The sequence below is a fragment of the Myxocyprinus asiaticus genome, chromosome 49 (assembly GCF_019703515.2).
Source record: "Myxocyprinus asiaticus isolate MX2 ecotype Aquarium Trade chromosome 49, UBuf_Myxa_2, whole genome shotgun sequence".
NCBI lineage: Eukaryota > Metazoa > Chordata > Actinopteri > Cypriniformes > Catostomidae > Myxocyprinus > Myxocyprinus asiaticus.
This window is the reverse complement of record NC_059392.1, coordinates 15,902,350-15,927,524: the sequence shown is the minus strand read 5'-3', so window position 1 is coordinate 15,927,524 and position 25,175 is coordinate 15,902,350. Positions and strand designations below refer to the sequence as shown.

The following is a 25,175-nucleotide window of genomic DNA, read 5'->3' as shown; positions in this document are numbered from 1 at the left end:
CAAATGTCTGTTAGACAGGGCCCAGGAGGCCGCTACACCCCTGGTAGATTGGGCCCGTAGCCCTACCGGGGGCGGCACGCCCAGGGCGTGATATGCCATTGCTATGGCATCAATGAGTCAGTGGGTGATCCTCTGTTTGGAGATAGCGCTTCCTTTCCACTGTGCACCAAAGCAGACAAAGAACTGCTCAGAGATCCTAAAGCTCTGCGTGCGATCCAAATAGATGTGTAAAGCGCGCACCGGACATGGCAACGACAGGGCTGGGTCTGCCTCCTCCTGGGGCAGTGCACGCAGGTTCACCACCTGGTCCCTAAAAGGGGTCGTGGGAACCTTGGGCACATAGCCCGGTCGGGGTCTCAAGATCACATGAGAGTAGCCCGGGCCGAACTCCAAGCACGTTTCGCTGACAGAGAATGCATGTAGGTCTCCTACCCTCTTGATGGAGGTGAGTGCAGTCAGGAGGACAGTCTTCAAGGAGAGTGCCTTAAGCTCAGCTGACTGCAAAGGCTCAAAAGGGGGCTCTCTGTAGACCCTGAAGAACTACAGAGAGGTCCCATGAGGGAACGAGGCACGGTCAGGAGGGGTTCAGCCTCCTGGCGCCTCTCAGGAACCTGATGATCAGGTCGTGCTTCCCTAAGGACTTACCGTCCACTGTGTCGTGGTGTGCTGCTATAGCGGCTACATACACCTTCAAGGTGGAAGGGGACAGCCTCCCTTCCAACCTCTCCTGCAGGAAGGAAAGCACCGATCCGACTGCGCATCTCTGGGGGTCTTTCCGTCGGGAAGAACACCACTTAGCGAACAGACGCCACTTAAAAGGCATACGGGTGCCTCATAGAGGGGGCCCTAGCCTGAGTGATCGTGTCTACCACCATGGGTCTACATGATGTCTACCATCATGGGTCTATAATCTAGTTGGACGTACCGGCAGGTGGGGCCTCGTGGCGGGGTGGAGCTCGAGGTGCCACACCATGTCATGACCGTGCTGAGTCTAGGGACATCGAAGCACTTACCTGGCTCCTTGTGACCCTCCCGGAACAGCCTGGGGTGGGGAGGAAGAGGTCTGTCCTCGCAAACCGTGGAGACTGTCACATCAGGGGCGGATCTGTGCCACAGCTGGGCACACAGGGGTGGGGAGACCGCCGCTGGATCGCCAATCCTGCAAGGATAAAAAGGAGGACGGTGTTCATGATGACGGCCATGCACACCAGGTATGTGACCCAGGGAACAAGGAAACCGCTCTTTTGCTGAACTGTTGGGTACCGCAGCCACTGGGCATGCAGTGAAATCAAAAAGCAACAAAAGATTCTCCTCCCAACCCTCCACCGGGGGATGGAGTGGTCTTCTTACCAGCTCCAAAGCAGTGGGTTTCGTCGACCCTGGGTCGCCCGTCTAAGGGGCGCTTTGAAGCCTTTCGTGGGTTCTTGGCAGCCGGCCGTGAGACGGGTGGCGTGTGCTTCCTGCAGTGGGCTCCACGCCGGGGCCGGGCCGAAGGGGCGGGCTGCGGCGGAGCCAGTGCAGTCACCACAGGGGGATGCCCTTGGCGACGAGCAGGCGGGGTGCGGGATCTTGAGCCACGCCGGGGCAGGATATGCCGGATAGCCTCCGTCTGCTGCTTCACCGTCGAGAACTGCTGGGCAAAGTCCTCGACGGTGTCGCAGAATAGGCCAGCCTGGGAGATAGGGGCAGCAAGGAACCATATCTTGTCGGCCTCATCCATCTCGACCAGGTTGAGCCAAAGGTGGCACTCCTGGACCACTAATATGGACATCGCCCGCCCGAGAGACCGCACCGTGACCTTCGTCGCTCTCTCCGCATGGGTCACGCCCAGACACGAAAAACAGCGATCGTGACCGTCTGAAGTTGAGAGGTAATGACCGCAACCAGGAATAACACACAAACGGAAAGGCATCTTTAAAAAGATGCGTCTTTAAAAAGATGTTCCGTGTGTGCCGCTCTTTTGGAGAAATATACTCTTTTTGGAAAATATACTCTCTTTTTTCAGCCGAAGTGCCCAGGGGCATTCTCTGCAGTGCACCAGTGCAGAGGAGGGAGAAGCCGCTGAAATGCGCTGTCAGATACAGCAAAGTTGAATGAACAGTCAGCTCAGTAAACATCGACCGTTCGGCTCCGAAGAGAAAATCTGAATGAGAGGTTGCACGCCAGCTCCTTTTATACCCGTATGTCCGGAGGAGTGGCATGCAAATACCACTCGCCAATTTTCATTGGCCTTTTATCAAAGACCAGAGGTGTCTCGGGCTCCCAAGAGTGACCCCTAGTGTCACTGCAGCGACACAACTTTGAGTGAGTGACAGATAGGGAACCAAGGGTTTCCGAATGAGCTGGGATGAGTAGTAAAGTTTCATTAAATGTTTTTGAGTTTTAAGCTTTGAAAGTTAAGTACATTTTCATAGAACACTGAACTCTTATTTGAAAAGAACAAGGAAAATTTTAGGACCCACTTTATATTAGGTATCTTTAACTACTATGTACTTAAGCATTTGATACAATGTACTTATTTGATACAATGTTTTTATTATGTGAATATGGTTTGTTGCATTGTACTGATATTTAAAGTACCAGCATTTAATTACATCTGTAATTACACTGTTAACCTTACCCCTAAATTTAAACCTAACCCTACTCCAACCCCTACCCTAAAACCTAACCATTAACCAATAACCCTAACCCTACTTACCTAACCTCAACCTCTGTAGCAGCAAATGAGAATCTTCACAGCAGAACAACATGTAGTAACACAATAAATACATTGCATTGTATGTATTTGAATGCTAGTACAGAGTAGTTAAAGAAACCTAATATAAATTGGGACGTAATTTTATTTCTCCTGATATTACCTCATGTAGGAGGAGGAAGGATAATCCATCTCAAAACTGTGAGGATGCAAAAGAGGGTTTAAAGGTGAGAACATTGGACCAAAAATTTTTTATTGAACACATAATACGGAAAAATGTTTGTCACTGATATTTCTATTCTGCTTGCTTCTCTGCCCCAACTCTCAGTCTGATTTTGCTACAGTGGATTACACTGCACCGTTGTCTACAATCTATGACTCCACGCAGCAAACTAACGTGAAGGATGAGGACATTCATTATTCAAGTATTAATTTCAAGCAGTCTCACATGAAGAAAACATCTTTGGCCCCTACTGCTATATATTCAACCATAGAAAATGTTCCTTATACCACTGTGCAGTTCAAAAGACCATTAGCTTGACCAGGCTTAAAATCACAATTACCAATCTTAGCTTGGCCAACCAAGCTTTTGCTCTTGTTTAAAATAAGTCTCTGCGTATTTGGATGTTTTAAACGTAATTTTACTAAAATCACAATGACCAGTCTTACATTGGCATCTGTTGCCATCCGCTATATTGTGACAAGCTTTTGCTCTTGTTTAAAGTAAGTGTCTGTGTATTTTGATGTTTTAAACTTTTAAACTAAAATGTTCAAATAGTATAGCATTGTGCCCAAGGTCTTAAAATCTTGAAGTGCATACAATGGATCCAGCTGTTTGTCACCCACAATCACAAATTAATGTGCACCTACATTTGCACCAAGGTAAATTCATTTTAATGAGTTAAATTTAATTGGTTTACGCATTGATTCAGGTCATAGTAAAAGCAATAATAATTAAGGACTGCCATTGGGCATTTGTTGTCAAAATGTTAAGAACAGTTTGCATCGGGGCCTGGGTAGCTCAGTGGTAAAAGACGCTGGGTACCACCCCTGGAGTTCGCTAGTTTGAATCCCAGGGCGTGCTGAGTGACTCCAGCCAGGTCTCCTAAGCAACCAAATTGGCCCGGTTGCTAGGGAGGATAGAGTCACATGGGGTAACCTCCTCGTGGTCGCTATAATGTGGTTCGTTCTCGGTGGGGCACGTGGTGAGTTGAACATGGATGCCGCGGTGGATAGCGTGAAGCCTCCACACGCGCTATGTCTCCGCGGTAAAGCACTCAAAAAGCCACGTGATAAGATGCACGGGTTGGTGGTCTCAGACGCGGAGGCAGCTGGGATTCATCCTCCGCCACCCGGACTGAGGCAAATCACTACACGACCATGAGGACTTAAAAGTGCATAGGGAATTGGGCATTCCAATTTGGGGGAAAAAGGGGGAAAATAAAAAAAAAAAATAAAAAAAAAAAAGAACAGTTTGCATCACTTACACTGTTGTTATCAATTATAATGGCTTTTAAATGAGGCTTTACATTTTTATTAATGTTTGTCTTGAGTCTAAAGCACACAATTTCACGTGTTGGATGAAGTGTTCAATGGTATACTGAAAAGCTTTCTGGTGACTTTACATAATTATTGGAAAAGCATGGTTAATGTAAATAATTCTTTACAAATTCCTGAGGTAATTCACGCAATCAAATCACCTTTCTCTCCATGTTTGACAGCGGCAGAACAAGTGCTAGTAGGAAGGCTTGTTAAATGCCCATTGCAGGAAGGTGCTCCGAATTGTTCTTACCTCACCCCTAATCCTAACCATATACACTCACTGAGCACTTTATTAGAAACACCTGTACATCTATTTATTCATATGATTATCTAATCAGCCAATCATGTGGCAGTAGTGCAATGCATAAAATCATGCAGATACAGGTCAAGAGCTTCGGTTAATGTTCACATCAACCATTAGAATGGGGAAAAAAATCTGTGATTTCGACAGTGGCATGATTGTTCGTGCCAGACAGGCTGGTTTGAGTATTTCTGTAACTGCTGGTCTCCTGGGATTTTCACACACAAAAGTCTCTAGAGACTCAGAATGATGCCAAAAACAAAAAACACAGTGAGCGGCAGTTATGCGGACAGAAATGCCTTGTTGATGAGAAAGGTCAACGGAGAATGGCCAGACTGGTTTGAGCTGACAGAAAGGCTAAGGTAACTCAGATAACCACTCTGTACAATTGTAGTGAGCAGAATAGCATCTCAGAATGCACAACACGTCAAACCTTGAGGCGGATGTGTTACAACAGTAGAAGACCATGTCTGGCACTTTATTAGGACTATAGAAACCTAATAAAGTGCTCAGTGAGTATATAGCCTGTAAGACTGAGTACCCTGCAAGGCACAACTTGGGGCACATTTCAGCTATATCTAATCTCCACCTGTTAACCTTAGCTAATTTATGGACATTGATACACTTGACAAATAAATAACACAAATTATGTGTGTATACAAATTTTTGTTTTTTTAAAACAACCCATAACATTTATCTTACTACAAAATTTTATGTTCTACTATCAGTGCATTACAGAATATGTATTATCCTAAAATATACATTTAGATAGATATTTATACAATTTAAAAAAATGAAATGGGTAAATTCTCACTATATATGATACTTCATCAACAAAGCAATAGATTTGACATAAATGCAATTATCCTTCTATAAATAGAAATTGCTGAACTCTTACAACATACTGCCAAATTCCAGTTTAAGCAGGGAACTCCCATGTAGCCTACGTATAGCCTTTTAATAGAATTCTTTGTAGGCCTACGGTTTTATTTTTAGAAGAATATTCTTGAAAATCTCTGAGCACTTTTAATTACAAAATAGCAAACAAAATAAAAATATTCTATGCCATAATGGGGCATCTCACACTTGCCATTAAGAAATGAAATGGGTGTATTTATTTATGAATTTATTTTAGTATTTTCTGAGTAAGCAAGGATATAATTTTTTGCCTTTGATTGTTGGTCAATGTCAAATACAGTTGTGCTCAAAAGTTTGCATACCCTGGCAGAAATTGTGACATTTTGGCACCGATTTTGAAAATATGACTGATCATGCAAAAAAAAAAAAAAAAAACTGTCTTTTATTTAAGGATAGTGATCATATGAAGCCATTTATCATCACATAGTTGTTTGGCTCCTTTTTAATCATAATGATAACAGAAATAACCCAAATGGCCCTGATCAAAAGTTTACATACCCTTGAGTGTTTGGCCTTGTTACAAACACACAAGGTGACACACACAGGTTTAAATGGCAATTAAAGGTTAATTTCCCACACCTGTGGCTTTTTAAATTGCAATTAGTGCCTGTGAATAAATAGTCAATGAGTTTGTTAGCTCTCACGTGGATGCACTGAGCAGGCTAGATACTGAGCCATGGGGTGCAGAAAAGAACTGTCAAAAGACCTGTGTAACAAGGTAATGGAACTTTATAAAGATGGAAAATGATATAAAAAGATATCCAAAGCCTTGAAAATGCCAGTCAGTACCGTTCGATCACTTATTAAGAAGTGGAAAATTCGGGGATCTCTTGATACCAAGCCAAGGTCAGGTAGACCAAGAAAGATTTCAGCCACAACTGCCAGAAGAATTGTTCGGGATACAAAGAAAAACCCACAGGTAACCTCAGGAGAAATACAGGCTGCTCTGGAAAAAGATGGTGTGGTTGTTTATAATTATAATTTTTAATTTTCTTTATTTATCACACATTATACATTTTGCACATATACAGTGAAATTCTTCTTTTCACATATCCCAGCTAGGCTGGGGTCAGAGTGCAGGGTCAGCCATGATACAGCACCCCTGGAGCAGATAGGGTCAAGGGCCTTGCTCAAGGGCCCAACAGTGGCATCTTGGCGGTGCTGGGGCTTGAACCCCCGACCTTCTGATCAGTAACCCAGAGCCTTAACCACTGAGCTACCACTGCCCTGTTTCAAGGAGCACAATATGACGATACTTGAACAAAAATGAGCTGCATGGTCGAGTTGCCAGAAAGAAGCCTTTACTGCGCCAATGCCACAAAAAAGCCTGGTTACAATATGCCCGACAACACCTTGACACGCCTCACAGCTTCTGGCACACTGTAATTTGGAGTGACGAGACCAAAATAGAGTTTTATGGTCACAACCATAAGTGCTATGTTTGGAGAGGGGTCAACAAGGCCTATAGTGAAGCATGGTGGTGGCTCACTGATGATTTGGTGGTGCGTGAGCTCTAAAGGCACTGGGAATCTTGTGAAAATTGATGGCAAGATGAATGCAGCATGTTATCAGAAAATACTGGCAGACAATTTGCATTCTTCTGTACGAAAGCGGCGCATGGGACGCTCTTGGACTTTCCAGCACGACAAGGACCATAAGCACAAGGCCAAGTTGACCCTCCAGTGGTTACAGCAGAAAAAGGTGAAGGATCTGGAGTGGCCATCACAGTCTCCTGACCTTAATATCATCGAGCCACTCTGGGGAGATCTCAAACGTGCGGTTCATGCAAGACGACCAAAGACTTTGCATGACCTGGAGGCATTTTGCCAAGACAAATGGGGAACTATACCACCTGCAAGAATTTGGGGCCTCATAGACAACTATTACAAAAGACTGCACACTGTCATTGATGCTAAAGGGGGCAATACACAGTATTAAGAACTAAGGGTATGCAGACTTTTGAACAGGGGTCATTTCATTTTTTTTCATTGTTGCCATGTTTTGATTTCTGATTGTGCCATTCTGTTGCAACCTACCGTTGAATATGAATCCCATAAAAAATAAAAGAAATGTGTTTTGCCTGCTCACTCATGTTTTCTGTAAAAATGGTACATATATTACCAATTCTCCAAGGGTATGCAAACTTTTGAGCACAACTGTATATAAAGGCTACATTTACATAAGAAGTGAAAGCATAGACTTCATCACTAATCCTACTGATACACATTACAGGTATAAAATAATTATTGTGTATTAATGCATTCAATTTGTGTTCTATTACATAATCAAAATGAATAGACAGAGTAGTGGTGTATACATACTGTCTAGAGAGCAATATTTTCACACTTGCTAGCAAAATGTTATGATCGGCATTGTTAACAACACATGTTGAGTAATGAAAATGGTTTCATTCTCTAATGCATAGTGTACGTCAAATTAAAGAAGCGAAAGCATGTATTTAAACTCCAAACTTTTGTTACTGATTCTACTGCTTCACATTCCAGGTATGATCATTATGGTTTGTCATAAAATATTGGGTAACACTTTACAATAAGTTCCTGTTTACATTTACATTAACATTTATTCATTTGGCAGACACTTTTATCCAAAGCAACTTACAAAAGAGGAATACATTGTAAGTGAATCATCTTAAGGAGACAGTGGTACGAAAAGTGCTGTATTACAAAGTTTCACTAGCATCAAAATAGGTGTATTCAAGACAGATTAAAGTTTTTATTTTTTTTTATTTAGTGACTGGTTAAGTGCTCATGGAAAAGATGTGTCTTCAGCCGTTTTTTGAAGACAGAAAGTGAGTCAGCTTTACAGATGGAGTTGGGAAGGTCATCCCACCAACATGGTGCGATGAAACCGAAAATCCGGGAAAGTGTTTTGGTGCCTCTTTGTGTTGGTACAACAAGGCGCCGTTACTTAGCTGACCGCAGGCTTCTGGTGGGACCGTAGCTCTGCAGAAATTATTTAGGTATGCTGTAGTAGACCCAGTGACTGTTCTGTATGCCAGCATCAGAGCCTTGAATTTGATACGTGCATCAACCGGCAGCCAGTGAAGAGAGACAAGGAGTGGTGTAACATGCGCTCTCTTTGGTTCATTAAAGACCAGATGTGCTGCTGCATTCTGGATCATTTGCAGGGGTCTAATTGTGCATGCAGGGAGGCCTGCAATGAGATCGTTCCAGTAGTCCAGTCTAGTTATAACAAGTGACTGAACTTGAAGTTGTGTGGCATGTTCAGAGAGGAAGGGTCTTATCTTCCTGATATTGTAGAGTGTATATCTATATGATCGTGCTGTCTTTGAGATGTGGTCTGTGAAATTTAGTTGGTTATCGATGGTTACCCCTAGATTTCTGACTGTTTTGGAAGGCATCACTGTATTTGAACCCAAATGCATGGTGATGTTGTGTTCAACAGCAGGGTTGGCTGGAAAGACAAGAAGTTCAGTCTTGTCTGGGTTAAGTTGCAGGTGGTGTTCCTTCATCCAGGCCGAGATGTCTGCCGAACAGGCAGAGATTCGAGCAGTCACCGTGGTGTCGTTGAGCTGGAAAGACAAGTAGGGCTGTGTGTCATCGGCGTAGCAATGGTAAGAGAAACCATGTGCCTGAATGATGGGTCCCAGTTATGTTGTGTATATAGAGAAGAGAAGTGGCCCAAGCACTGAGCCCTGAGGTACCCCAGTAATAGCTGATGTGACTTGGACACCTCATCTCTCCAGGCTACCTTGAAGGACCTACCTAAGAGATAGGAATTAAACCAGTCAAGCACAGTTCCTGTGATGCCCAATGTAGAGAGGGTGGAAAGTAGGATCTGATTGTTGACTGTGTCAAAGGCTGCAGAAAGGTCCAGTAGAATCAGGACGGATGATCTGGATCCAGCTTTCGCCTATCTCACCGACTCAGTGACAGACAGCAGGGCAGTCTCGGTGTTTGTAACCATCAGTTAATGCATTGTATATCATGAACTAACAATGAGCAGTTTATTACAGCATTTAATCTTAGTTAATATTAACTTATGAAAATACAATGCAAGTATTCTTCATTGTAAATGTTAACTAATTTTAACAAATACAATCTTATGCTACCAAAAATGAATTCCAACATAGACATGAAACTAAATGTTAGCATAAATAAAGAGAAGTAGGAGACAGGGCTATTAGTTATCATTTTGCATTTCTAATTTTTTATTTTATTTTTATTTTTTATTGTCAGTATGTCCTTTGATTTATTTATTTATTTATTTTTTAGTTTAAGTATATATTTTTTAGTTTTAGTTTTAGTATTTTAGGGCAGCAAAAGTTCATGTGTTAACTGATAACATTTAAACATGGTTAACTACATTAAATTCCTCAAGACCATCTAGTGTTGTCACTATTTTATTTCAGTTAACGAAAATGTATTTTGTTTTCGTAAGCAATTAATAACACTGGTGAAGTGAAGAGACCCCTTCACTGCTCTCATAGTGACTTTGTTTCCTTTAACCTCATGCTGCGTACACATGCATAGACGTTATATTTTTACTCTACGCAACACATCATTTAAATGGATTAAAGCCAACTGATCTCAGTTCAGGAGACTCTGGGCTGTCAGTAAAGGGTTAAACTTTCGACACACTGAGTCATGTTACAAAACAACATGGCACCACAGTGGGGTTTGTCATTAGGAGAAATGCCAAAAAAACTACATCTGGTAAGAAACCATATTAAGTTTTTACATTGAAACCTGTTTGATTCAAAAGATTAGAGTCTCTAGTTTCATCTGATATGCCTTTTTTTTTTTTTAATTTGAGCAATTAATTACGAAACGCTGCACTGCTAAACACAATGTACACTAATATGTACAATAGCACGAGGTTTTTATTAGAAATCGTCTCCGGTTACACACGTAACCTCAGTTCCCTGAGATGAAGGGAACAAGACATTGTGAGAAATGCTATGGGGAATTCCTTCCTCAATAACCTAGTTGAAACCCTTGTACAATAATGCCAATACTCTGACTGGCAATGGTGTTTGAGCCCCACCCCTTTAGGCATGCAGTTGGCCTATATATGAGGGTGCTCAATCACCATTCCTTCAGAATTTTCTGACTGAGGAACAAGAGAGCATCACACGAACCTCAAAACTCTGCAGTAGTAGTGTGGACAGCTTTTGCAATGCCTCGTCCCCTTCATTTCAGGGAACCGAAGTTACATGTGTAACCAGATATGTACCTTTCGATTCAGTTCACTCAACATTGCGAGAAATGCTATGGGGAACAGAGTCCCAACATGCCACACTACGTGACGTCATACCCCCAGAGGTATAAACACTTTAAAACAATATGCATAAGAAGTCACAGGCCTACAGGATGATGACTTATTAAGACATGTCTTCAAGTGTATAATTAATGAATAACCCCATATGGCGAAGACCAGATGGAAAGTTAATCTAGCCTGGGAATCTATATGAAGCATATAAATACACACAGTATAATTTCAACCCTTTCACAACTGCAGTTTGGAAAGCAGGTTTTATTTCTTATTGGAAGTGCTTGTGACTTTTAGGCCCCGTTTCCACTCCAGCCCTAAATACAGGTCTAAATCATTTTGTGATCAGGTCACAAAAACCACATATAAATGTGGTCAAAAATGCATGTGACCACATTGCATTGGAAGTGTAAATGCTAATCCATCCTGTATGCATCTCAGAAGCAGTGAAGTGCCACCCCTCACCTGTCAATGTAGCGGGATCTGTTAGGTTTGAACTACTTAAAGTAGCAAAAATTATTGTTGGGTGCCAGACAGGTTAAAACCTATTATTATACATTTCCTGACTAACAAATAATCCACCTACTACACAAAACATAGGAATGCAAACATAAAATAAATAACTAAACACTAAATCAAGTTCATTGCTAAGTCACAAAATGTATTATCAGAAAATTTAATATACTTTGTAATGCAAAATAGATTCACTTTTAGAAGGCCCAGTTAATTAAAAGTCCTTCAAATCCATCTTTAGGCCCAAAGAATATCAGAACAAGTCCATCAACAAAATCAGTTCAAGGTAAATGTTCAACTGAACCCAAAATCAAACAAATAAATACTGGCCAGTGTTTCAAATAAACATATTCAAAATGAGTATGTGTTTGTGTGATTGTGTGTTTGTTAGAGATTGTTGGAGGGAGAGAGAGCTTGAGATAGATGAGAAAGGGCAGTGAAAAATGTCAGTTTTTGGCAATATGGAGGAAGCATTTAGCAACCCTCCTTCAACAAACATCCAGCCCACACTTGCATCTTAAATGGGAATAATCCTTCACAAATTCCCAAGAGCAAACAGGCAAAGAAGAAAGATAAAAAAACATTCAAACCCGCTCCTGAAGAAATTATGTTTGTGGTTGGTATTCCCTTCACAGTGACAAACATACTGGGACTGTGTTGCTCAAGAGTTTGGTGATCACCCTCTCTTTGTTCTCACATTGCCATTGACTGCTTCTCCTTTGAACTGATTGGCAGGCTGTCTTAAAAGGCCAGTGCAAAACTATCTGCTTTAAAGGGACAGTGCATATTTATGCAAGCCTGCCACAACCGCTGCGCTTAAACAAGAGTTTAAAGTTTGTCGTTTTGCGAGCAACTTTAAAGGAAATCTTCTTTAGTGTGTCTGATATCAACACAGATGACAAGCACGGACACCTGATGCTCCTTTAATACAGGTAATCCATTAAAATATCAGATTCTGCTTGACATATTGCTTTTGTGCTTCGATTAAATTTCAACCAAATCTGGGAGAAATAGCGTGCCATTTTTTTGTGCTTTCTTTGTCTTTTCTGATTTTATTGCGCTTTATTATCATGCAGTAATACACTGACATAGTGATTGATGTATTTCGTCATGAAACAGAGGCCCTCCCCTCCAAATCCGAACATATGGCCACAGGAACCCAGGTTTAAACAGTGATGTGTCTCGCCTGTGATCAGATCACCCGAGGCGCATCGTAATACCCATTCCCTTAAGGGGCGTAATTCAACAACAGCCTACATACAGGTGGATGTATCAAATATATCAGGTAGCCCACCCATAATAAAGGGCTTGGGCTCACCCACTGAATGTAGGAAAAAAAGCGATCTAGACATAGAGAACTTGTGAAGAGATTGATGCCACCTCTCGCATATTTGCGTTTCGCAGGCCATTTGTGGGCCAAGGCGTCCACCCCCAGTGGGGCTTGGGTAATGGAGTAACTGAGGGGACAGTGCACATTCTCTGCGGAGGCAATTAGGTCGACTTCCGCAATGCCGAATACTTCCCAAATCCTCAGAACCGTCTGAGGATTAAGTCTCTATTCCCCCACTAACACTCACTGGCGCGACAGTAGATCTGCTCTGCAATTCAGGCGGCCTGGGACATACAGTATTTCAAGCTGTGGCAGGCTCATTATTTGCAGTGAATTGAATTTACTACTGTCATATTGTCAAAAACAAATCATAACATGGTGATTCACTTTGTCAGAATGAAAAGCCTTCAAGGCTAGGAAGACAGCTGTTTAAGCGGCTGATGTGCCATGACCGCTTCGCACCTGTCCAGGTGCTGAAAGCTGGGCGTCTGACACACACTGTGCTCAAACCCATGTTGGAAGCATCCATGGTCACCACTTTCTGCCTGAAAACCTGACCCAGCATAATACCCTGCTGGTAGAAGGCTGGAGCTGTCCATGGTGCTAGAGCGGCCAGACAGCAACGAGTTACACCAATGTTCATGTGCCCATGGTGCCAGGCTTGTTGTTGTATATGTCGATTGAGCCAGCACTGGAGAGATCTCATGTGTAACAGACCTAAAGGTATGATGATGGATGCTGCTGCCATAAAACCCAGTATTCTTTTAAATTACTTCAGTGGACATGTTTCCCCAGTTTGAACTGAGACAGAAACTGAAGAATGGTCTGGACGTGCTTGTTTGAGAGGTGCGCACACATGCTCACGGAGTCGATTCGAACCCCTAAAAAGGAGATTTGTTGGCTGGGAGAAAACATGCCTTTCACCCAGTTGACATTCAGACCTAGGCTTTTTAAATGGCAAAGCAGCAAGTCTCTGTGTTTGCTCAGCAGAGCCTCTGATTGGGCTTGTAATAGCCAATTATCAAGGTAATTCAAGATGCACACACAATTCATTTTCAGTTAGGTGAGCACCACATCGATACACTTCATGAACATACGGGGAGCCAGAAACAGACTGAAAGGAAGGACTTTGAATTGATTCGCAGTTCCCTCGAACGCAAATCTCAAAAAAATCACCTGTGACGTGGTGCAATTGGTACATGAAAGTATGCGTCCTTCAGATCTATTGATGCATTGATCAACAGATCTAAAGATGTTTCTGAATGATGTGAGTTATCATTTTGAATGGGTGCTTCAAGAGTGCGCAATTCAAGTGTCTCAGATCTAAAATTGGCCGGCATCTTTCTTCAGAATGAGAAAATAATGGCTGTAAAACCCACTGTGGACATCGTAGTTCGGAACAGTCTCTATCGCGTTTTTTTTGCAAGGAGATTTTGAATTTCTGCATGCAACACTGATGCATCCCGTGATGCCGAGAAGCAGTTGAGTATAATATGTGGGGTGTAAAGACGTGAAGAGGAAATAGCCCTATTATTGAGAATATATGAGCATCCCATGTTTTAACAACGAGCGCTTTTATATTTTTTTGGGAGAACATTCTTTATTTGAACAGAACACACAGGTACAACATTTTGAAAAAATCTTGTTCCCAAAAAACTGCAGTGGAAAAGAGGGGTGAAACACTGTGTGCCTCGAATCAAGCCTTCTTCGGCTCCTGGCCGAGAAGAACAGTGGGCTCTAGGCTCCTCGTGCTGAGACAGTGGGTGTTTTCGCTTGGGTCATGGTTTACGTGGCTTCACTGATGGCTTAGTGGCAGACTTTGGTGGCACTGGAGAAGCAAGAGCGGGGTTCTTTGCTTGTTGCTGACCGGAAGTAGAGCGGAAGCGGGCCAGGTGAGAGGAAGTGCTGCTTTTTGGTCTTCCACGGTGTTGCCAAAGAGACCGTCAGGCGACAATGGGGGAGATTTCGAATAGCCTTGTTCCTCAGCCTGGTTCACTGCGGCCCAGGCAATGAATGCAGCTCTCATGCTTGTCTGACGGCGGGATGTGCTGTTCACATAAAGAACACTGGCAGAATGACATCTTTAAAAAGATATGTTGCATGCAAGTGGCTCTTTTTGAAAAGTCCTAAGGCTTATGTAGAATATATATATATGAAAAGGATACAGTAACTCCTGCCGGAGTGCTGCGTGAAGTGGGTCGGTCTCTCGTTGAGGCTTCGTGTTGTTCATTGGTGAGCGTTTGAAGTGAAGAACCCATTTACCAAGAGCGTCTTTGATGGTGCGGCAGAGAAATCTTCACCGGAACACTGCAGGGGAGCGGTGAGTCTTTTCGCTGCAGGCGCTAGTAGTACAGGCGACGAGTCGTCCTGTCTGTGTCTTGCAGAGAAGATCCATCCGCTGAAAAGTGTATCTCGATGGTGAAACAGAGAGGGTTTCCAAGACGAAGATGATGTACGCAATTTTGAAGGAAGAAAATTCTAAAGAAATGGTGATTGATCACCCGCTTATATAGGCCAACTGCATGCCTAAAGGGGCAGGGCTCAAACACCATTGCCAATAAGTGGATTGATGTTATTGCAAAACTAGGTCATCAGAGAAGAAATTCCCCATAGCGTTTCTCGTAATGTAGAGTGAACTGAATCGAAAGGGAACCTATATACAGTATACTTTGTATTTTCACACTGAGAATTTATTTTTGCTTTCAGAGGCTTTATAAGGCATTAGGTTGGAAATATGGTGTATTTCGAACTGTTCTGCGACCAGTGTATACAGACAGCACATTGGAGGTTAAGTCATTCACTAAATAGGGAGCAAGGGAGCAGGGGAGCATCCCATAGCTTTCCTATGAAGCCAAGTGCATTCAATCCAAACTTCCTATAAAAAGTTCAGTTTCAGGCTGCAGATGATGTTTGAACCACTCAACATGTTTGGCAGACATGGGACAATGGAAATCAGTACATAGATTCAGAATTTATGTGTACTTTTATTTTAACATGGTTGGCAGTGATTGGATGATGCTGGCTATTAATTTGAATCAGAATTATTTAAGCTAATTTCTGATGTTATTTCTGTAACATTTAAAAAACATGAATAACCAACACTCCTGGAAACATAAACAATTTGATTTAAAAAGACTTTATATATCTTGGTATTATTTAAAATTTCACAATTTAGTCCCGCTGTCCAAATATGTGCTCATCAATTTTTAGGAAAACTATTTGCTCTAGAAATAATATTTTTTTTGTGCTTGACTTTTTGTGAACTAGGTGCTACTAGTTACAAATAAAAAAGGGAAATGGAAAATGCACACAACACCCACACTCGGGTCTCAGGAGGTTAATATGAACACACACTGGCTTGTTGACATTTTTTTTGCATATTTGTTTGTCTCAATATTGATACATTTGTCTTTTTCAGGCTCTGTCACATTTGACATCTTGTCATTGGTCTTACATTACATTTTTCTTTAGCAGGCTTTCAAACAGGATACCGTTCAGACCATTTCCTTGTGACCTGTGATGAACAGAATATTTGTGCTTTGAACGGGAATCAGATGACACTGAATTGCTCTTACTCAAACATGAACATCAAAACTGTGTTCTGGTTCAGTCAGAAACAGAGAAACAACTGAAGAAACAAGGAAGAACCTGAAAATTTTACTTTAGACTCTGAATTCTTAGGATGAGTGAAACAGCAGATCACTAACATACATTCAACACTCACAATTTTAGACCTGAGACTGAGAAACTCTGGAGAATATCACCTCATGTTCATTATAAAGGATGGAGATACATTTATTATCTCTCCAGCAGTCAGTCTGACAGTCACAAGGAAATATGGATATTCTGGTCAGTAACTCAAGCTATCTTCATTTGTCATGTAATGATGTATTCTAAATGTTTAACTTATTTAGTCCCACATGTGAAAACTAATCCTCAATCAACAGAGAAGAGAAATCAAACAGTAGAATTGACCTGTGATACTTCTTGCACTTTGACCTCCAGACCTCAGAAGTACTACTGGAAACAAAATGGGCGATCTTTAAAAGATATTAATTCCAGAAGCATCAACGTGCCATCCAGTGGAGATACTGTCTGCTACTCTTGTGTTCTTACTTCTGACCACAGAAATTACTCCTCTCCCAAGTGTGAGTGCAGCCTTTACTTCTATAAAGCAATAATGGAACATCAATGTTTTTTTTTTTATACAGTGTACTACATATACATGTTTTCAAGCAATGTTGTGACTCTTTCAGACATTTCTAATAGTAGCTGCTGGAATGTGATTTACACCTCTAGAAGAGTCTGTGCTTTGGTGGGCTCAACAGTAGACATTTCCTCTTCATACTCACATCCCAGTGATTATACAATAAATAAAACATTCTGATATTACATTCGTCCTGGCATTACGGAAATCCTGGACCTGCGTAAAGAGTCGTGGTTTGTTGGTTGTGTGGAGTATGTGGGGAACACACTGAGAATCAAAGATGTCAAAATGAGCGACTCTGGAGAATATAAATTCAGGATCATCACTAATAGAAACTCTTACAATGGTTCACCTGTCATTCTGTCTGTCACAGGTAACTGTAAGAGCTTCTCTTACTGTTCGAGTAAGTGTTTTCACTATGTTAAATGATGCTCATTGACAGAGATCAACACACTGACCTTTTTCATCAGATACACAGGTGACAAGCAGCCCGGCCACTGTATCAGAGGAAGAGAAAGTGATATTAAGCTGTTCAACCAAATGCGCTCTGAATAACAATCATACTTACATCTGGTCCAAGAATGGACAACAGGTAACAGATGGAGTCACAAAATTAAACAAGTTGTACCTGGACTCAGTCAGCAGAGAGGAGCTGCATGAGTATTCCTGTGCTGTAAGAGGTAACACAACTCTCTGATACATGTGGTTTAGAGTAAAATATGTGCTCTCATTAAGATGACCTCTTTAATTTGACAGTTCTGGAGTTTTGAAATAAGGAATATGTCTTGTTTTTGTGACAAAGCCATACAGTGCATCCGGAAAGTGTTCACAGCGCTTCACTTTTTCCACATTTTGTTCTGTTACAGCCTTATTCCCAAATGGATTAAATTCATATTTTCCTCAAAATTCTACAAACAATACCCCATAATGACAACGTGAAAGAAGTTTGTTTGAAATCTTTGCAAATTTATTAAAAATAAAAAATACTTTGTTGAAGCACCTTTGGCACCAATTACAGCCTCAAGTCTTTTTGAGTATGATGCTACAAGCTTGGCACACCTATTTTTGGGCAGTTTCTCCCATTCTTCTTTGCAGGACCTCTCAAGCTCCATCAGGTTGGATGGGGAGCATTGGTGCACAGCCATTTTCAGATCTCTCCAGAGATGTTCAATCAGGTTCAAGTCTGGGCTCTGGCTGGGCCACTCAAGGACATTCACAGAGTTGTCCCGTAGCCACTCCTTTGTTATCTTGGCTGTGTGCTTAGGGTCGTTGTCCTGTTGGAAGATGAACCTTCGCCCCAGTCTGAGGTCCAGAGTGCTCTGGAGCAGGTTTTCATCAAGGTTGTCTCTGTACATTGCTGCATTCATCTTTCCCTCGATCCTGACTAGTCTCCAAGTTCCTGCCGCTGAAAAACATCCCCACAGCATGATGCTGCCACCACCATGCTTCACTGTAGGGATGGTATTGGCCAGGTGATGAGCGGTGCCTGGTTTCCTCCAGGCATGACGCTTGCCATTCAGGCCAAAGAGTTCAATCTTTGTTTCTCATGGTCTGAGAGTCCTTCAGGTGCCTTTTGGCAAACTCCAGGTGGGCTGTCATGTGCCTTTTACTGAGGAGTGGCTTCCGTCTGGCCACTCTTCCATACAGGCCTGATTGGTGGAGTGCTGCAGAGATGGTTGTTCTTCTGGAAGGTTCTCCTCTCTCCACAGAGAAATGCTGGAGCTCTGTCAGAGTGACCATCGGGTTCTTGGTCACCTCCCTTCTCCCCCGATCGCTCAGTTTGGCTGGGCGGCCAGCTCTAGGAAGAGTCCTGGTGGTTCCAAACTTATTCCATTTATGGATGATGGAGGCCACTGTGCTCATTGGGACCTTCAATGCTGCAGAAATTTTTCTGTACCCTTCCCCAGATCTGTGCCTCGAAACAATCCTGTCTCGGAGGTCTACAGACAATTCCTTGGACTTCATGGCTTGGTTTGTGCTCTGACATGCACTGTTAACTGTGGGACCTTATATAGACAGGTGTGTGCCTTTCCAAATCATGTCCAATCAACTGAATTTACCACAGGTGGACTCCAATCAAGTTGTAGAAACATCTCAATGATCAGTGGAAACAGGATGCACCTGAGCTCAATTTTGAGTGTCATGGCAAAGGCTGTGAATACTTATGTACATGTGATTTTTTCGTTTTTTATTTTTAATAAATTTGCAAAGATTTCAAACAAACTTCTTTCACGTTGTCATTATGGGGTATTGTTTTTAGAATTTTGAGGAAAATAATGAATTTAATCCATTTTGGAATAAGGCTGTAACATAACAAAATGTGGAAAAAGTGAAGCGATGTTAATACTTTCCGGATGCACTGTATGTCTTGTACATAGATTTCTCTAAGAAACCAATGGACAGCACTGCGTTTGGACATTATACAGTCACTCTGGTAGTGTTTTTACCCCAGTTTCTACTAATAGCAGCTCTGTGGATGTGGTAAGTACATTTTTATAGCATAATTCACTAAACTGCATTAAACTGGATATTCTGAATTTCTTTCAGACTTTCTGACTGTAAATTGTGGTATTTGAACTCAGGGACAGAGACAGAAATTATGAGGTGAGCATTTCTGAATATAGAGCTTCCAAATGTTAAACAAGAAAAGCAATTACCAACTGTGTTATTATTTCTTATCCCTTTCTCTTTCTTTGTGCCTGTCATTCTTAGAATCTGGCATTCCACATGACTGTATGTAAATCTGCTGACTCTCCATCAGAAATGGTGCACTAATGTAATTGTTTGAGGACTCTGTAGTCTCCCATTATACTGTCACAACTGTTATTTTGAGATTATCACCTAGCAACATTCATTTAGAACTGTCAACAGCAGATCAGTGATTCATACAGTGATGTCATATTCAATGACATATCAATGACAGCTCAGTCTACATAATCTAATGCTCATATACAAGAATTATAGCTTAATGTGTTGACTACATTCAAACTTTGTTTTGTACATAATATCAGCCTTAGGTGTGATATCTGTTCTTGGCTTTATACATTTCATACTTAAGAAATTTAAGATTAAAGATTGAAAATCTACTGACTACTCGTTCAGTCTGCTGTTGTCTTTACACTGCAGTCTCACAATTATCAGAGGTATTAACACAAAACTTGTATGTCAGTCCACATTGTATGTCAGATTCTCACTAACTTCACGTGTGATATCGCACTATAAAATATCGATCTTGAAATCATGATTGTGCCTAGAGACTGCAATGGCAAGATGTACAGTGAAAAAGAAGTTACATTTTGATCTGTTCTCACCCAAAACAGATTAGAAATGGTGGCGGATGCCGTGACCCAGGGCTTAAGCCTGTGGGTTAATGCAGCCCTGCATATAGAGCCTGTAAGGTCGAGTAGCCGGCCAGGCACAACTGGGTGCACCTAGGTATCTGCCTACAGTATTAGATCTTGGAGCAGTAAACCAATGGGATAAACTAGAGACAGGAGGAAATGGACAACTGGTTGGAAAAATTCAAGGGAAAAATAGCAGTGCACAGTATGACGGTTGTAGGAATAGAAATCCAGCCAGTTAAAAGATGTTCAGTTGTTCATCGCCAAGCACTGTATCAGTCTCTAAAAAATTACATGAAACATCATCACCAAGTGCTCAGTAAGACAGATCTGAATGTGAGAAGAACAAAGTGAACGTTTAATACTTTAATTATAACCTTTTATATATATATATATATATATTTCAAATAATTTTTAAGTTAATAATAAGTAAAACATCAGAAGTTGCTGTACTGTATCTTGGCTAATTTATTTACAATGATACAATATACAAATAAATAACATAAATTATGTGTGTACAAATAATTTTTCTAACCAAACCCCAATAAATGTCTCTTCCTACTAAATTTAAGGTTCAGCTATCAGTGCTTTACAGAAAAGAATCATCCTAAAATAATAGGCAAATAACTGTTTATCTATGTTTAACTACTGAAATAGGTATCTTCACATTTTAAAATCTAATTAGTAGCAGCTGTCGATGATTCAACAACAAAGCAGTAAGTTGACATGAACAAGAATTTAATTCTATAAACAGAAAAAGGGAAATTGTTCAACTCTTACAACATACTGCCAAATTCCAGTCAAGTAAAGATCTCTTAATTTCCAATGTAGCACCAGTTGCAGCTTTTTAATATAATTTTTGTAATATGATAATATAGGCCTAGAGTTAAATTTTTAGCAAAATATTCTTGAAGTTTTATTTACAATGTATCATCCAAAATAAAGAATAGAGACCCGAGCGTGGGTGTTGTGTGCATTTTCCATTTCCTTTTTTGATTTGTAACTAGTAGCACCTAATAAACTTGAGTAAATAGAGCAAATAGTTTTCCTAAATATCGATGTCCACATATGTGGACAGTGGGACTAAGTCAGTGGTTCCAAACCCTGTTCCTGGAGGCCCCTCCCAACACTGCACATTTTGTATATCTCCCTTTTCTGACACATCTTTGAGTCGTCACTAATGAGCTGATGAGTTGAATCAGGTGTGTTTGATTAGGGAGATATCCAAAAATGTGTAGTGTTGGGGGGCCTCCAGGAACAGGGTTGGGAACTACTGGACTAAGTTATGACATTTTAAATAATACCAAGCTATAGAAAATAAGATTAAAAAAAAAAAAATCAAAATGTTTATTGTTTCCAGGAGTGTTGGTTATTCCTGTTTTTGAGATGTATCATCACTAGGGTTGCCAACTATCCCGTATAATATGGGATCATCCCGTATTTAAGGGAACAAAGTTGCGTTCTGTATGAAATCCGTACAGAAATCCATTTGCCCCGTAATTTAGTGTCACACACCCAAACTGCCGAGAATGTTTCATAAACAGGAAAATGGACCTGAAACACACCTTTTAAGTGAGTTGTGTGATATATCGACTGTTAGAAGTTACTCGGACTCCACACTTGAAAGAAGTGGCCGGGGAAAGGATCATTGAAAACCAGCGCACGTCTTTTGTCATGTTTTCAGTCAGAAGGAGGAGAATTATGTCAAACATACTGTATAGCATTCGAGTGCATGATAATTGTTTATCACCATTGTGATTTCAAAAACACCAGTTATTCATGACATTTCATAACATTGCATATCTTAGTGCTCGTTCTGGAAGAGAGATTCAGCTAAATGACTGTGAGAAAAACTGCAGCATTTATTTAAAGTAAGCTACAGTACAGTGCGGTTTAGTACACTGTAATCCAAGGAGAAATACACTATTTCATGTTAAGCATTTTCTCTCCCATAAAAATCTATTTTAATGCATGGTTACTAAGATGACTTGTACTGATTTTTTTTATTTTTATTTTTTTTTATAATACTAAATATAAAATAACATTTTTGACACATTAGTCATATAGCCTTCTGCCTACAAACTGATGACTCAATTTTTTTACAGGAAACCAGTTCTTTGAGCTTTAAAAATTGAAAAGGCTTAAGTTAATTATGGGGAAGAAAATGCTTGACAGAAATATATTGTCTTTCTCTAATGATTGCAACTTCGTTCTTTTAACAAAAAGTAGTGTTTATTAAAAGTGAAGTGAAGATTGATAGAAATAATTTTTCTCCTGGACAATTTTTTAAAGGTGTCATGCACTAAATTTGTATTTTATTTTATAAAGTTCACTGTGGTCCACTTATAATGTTAGTAAGATTTTTTTCATCAAAAATAGTAATAATTGTCCATTTTCTATCCTGTTTTTGGCCCTCTGATTAAAAAGCTCAATTTTCAGGTCGTGTCTCCTTTAAGACTTCAATGTAAACGTCCACTGCTATGATTGGGTACCATCTTTGCATATGAGATGTGTCAACGCCCCTGCATTTACACATGTGGAATTGTTTTGAAAAGTTCAGATGGTTAACAATGGCAACAGGAGGAATTCAACCATACATGTTTGAGCCAGAGTCTGATCCCGAATCTGAAGAAAATGAACCTCCTCCACAAACACCACGGATACTGCTGTCTGTGACAGTGTGGTAAGTAATCACTCTAATTTATATTTATTCCTTGTCTGTTTGTGTAATAGGTATTACTTTTTATTCTTGTTTAAACAAAGACACGACATAATGGTTGTTACATAGTTGACGCATTTTCCAACGGTGAAACTGTTCCGTGTTTTATAAATGCTTTGTAATGCATGACAGTGTAGGGCTTTACTGGTTGTTTAGATCAGTGTTACTATCAGAAATAATTAATAATTATTTCTTTAGTTTTTAATAAATATTTAAATTAATCAATTGAATCTAACTCATTAAAACCCTCATATGGGGCTCCAGTAAATATAGTGTGCTACATTTAGGAGCAAGTTTGGTTATTAGCAATAATTAATAATTATCAAAGATAATTATTAATTATTAAAATCAAAAGAACATTGATTTTAATCAGTGTTAGCTTTTTTAAATCCTTTAAATCAACAATTATCAAAGATAATCGTTAATTGTTAACATCGATGAAACATTAATTAAAATTAACACTAGCTTATTGATCATTCAAATTCAATCATCAAAGATAATTATCAATTATCAAAAATCAATACAATATTAATAAGGATTAACATTGATGGGGCACCACCCTGAAATCAGGGACTAACAACCAAATAGTAAAACAGTCTCAATATTAGATTGTTTTCTTAGGAAAATCGACATCCAAAGAATATCAATTTTCGGGAAAAAAAACAATGAATGAAGGTTTGAATCCGAGCACTGACATCCCGTCAGCATGACACAGGTGTATGCAAAACAAACCAAAACACTTCTCTTTGTAATATAAACAAAGTTTATTTATGCAGTAATATCAATTAATAATTAATACAATGCAGTCAATAAACTTCCGACTTACAACTACAAACTAAACAGTGATATGATTAGATATGGAAATAAAAATAATTCTATAACACATAAGGTGTGTGTGTGTGTGTGTGTGGGTGTGGGTGTGTGGTTTGTACGAGAGAGAGAGAGATGACGGCCCTAAAACCGATTTCACGATCGTGGGAGAGAAAACAGCTGTCAGTTTATCACTCAGAGACGTGGTGGACGGCTCGTAAAAGTCCTGCGTTATTTGACTCTTAAATGGATGAACTCAGTTGCTGTCTCACCCGCGATGGCGAAATTGCACAACAATCCAATTTGGTTGGACCACAATACAGCAAAACAAATTTGTGATAGTTAATACCCTGAGTATTAATAATGAGTGGACATGGCGGTCCGTAAACTGTACAAGCAAAAAACCTTGAAACACAAGAATAACACACTATAATATTCTATCTCTGCCCAGACGTAAACCTCTTACTAGAATCGCATGATTACACAGGTTGAATGTGTTTTCCTCCGTCCTTTAACTCTGACCCGGTTCCTTGAGGCTCGGGTGATGACGGGAGGCCGTTTCCTCGCTCTGTCGGCGGGCGGTACGGCTGCTGATTCTCGGCGGGCTGGCGGAGAACTCAGAAATGTCGACTTGATTGAAGATGGAAGACAAATCTTTAATCTCTTCACTTCTGTAGGCAAACGGATGAAGATGCGAATTGCTCGGCGGTCTCCTTTGGATCCGTTAGGGTGTTCGGTTGAACACAGAGTAATCTCAACTCGTCCAGCGAGATGGAGATTGTATGGCTACAGTTTCAAGTCGGACGTTACTTCCTTGTGCCACGAGGTTGCACTGGAGAGCAGCGAAGAGCTGCGTCCACACGCTGCAAACAAAGTCGCTGGAAGCGAATTCTGGAAGCATTTCAGAGGTATTTCAACTCCTAATGATGTCATGTTTGAGGGACGTTCTGTTGTGTGCCTCATCCAATAGGAGTTGAGAGTTCGATCCTTTAGTGAGCAAGGCTTCATGGAATTTGCAGTCTGTTTTGGACTCCCTTTGTTTGATTTTGGCGTGATTTTTATCAGCAAGATTTACGATTTGGAATGTGGGGGCTTGAGTTAGGTTTTTATAACTGTTAGGCCTGCCTTTGTCTTCTATCTGAATACATGAGGCCCAGCATTCCCCCTTTTGTTCTGAAGAGTTGGTTGTTGTCCAGCATCTTTAGAGCAACTGAAGGGCCGAACAGTCCTTGTCGGTTCACAGTAACCTGTGGGTTACGCCATCCATGTATTCCTGATAGGAAAGAGAAATGGTTGCACAGTCCATACAGTTCATTAGAGTTCACAGAGGCTTTATCGTCTGGACAGAGATTGAGGCACATCTGGGCATAGAACTTCTAGCTAATTCTAAAACTACATTCATCACACATAAACATTTCAAGTTATTGGAAGGCACAGCATTAACCATAACACAATCCTTTGTTGTTCTTTGGTCATAACACAAAATCAAAGTAGAACCTGACATTGGTTACTAGGAACAAAATGTTAGAGGAAAGGAGGGTTAAAG

The 25,175-nt window shown here is 40.7% G+C and overlaps 1 protein-coding gene across 12 annotated transcripts in view; it reads left to right on the top strand.

Annotated features, from left to right (window-relative positions):
- Positions 1-25,175, top strand: part of LOC127438264 (uncharacterized) — a 67,306-nt gene that overhangs the window by 10,166 nt on the left and 31,965 nt on the right. For 3 of the 12 annotated variants that reach the window (XR_007896699.1, XR_007896698.1, XR_007896706.1), the window contains 8 exons: positions 2,868-2,922; positions 3,024-3,120; positions 16,024-16,401; positions 16,558-16,700; positions 16,809-17,132; positions 17,230-17,439; positions 19,307-19,363; positions 19,472-19,561. Coding sequence is in view for 3 of the 12 variants with exons in the window: in XM_051693723.1 (XP_051549683.1) it covers positions 2,868-2,922; positions 3,024-3,236 (268 nt within the window). In the remaining 9 variants the exon portion in view is untranslated. The other 9 variants (XR_007896701.1, XR_007896700.1, XR_007896702.1 and 6 more) reach the window with 8 other exon arrangements.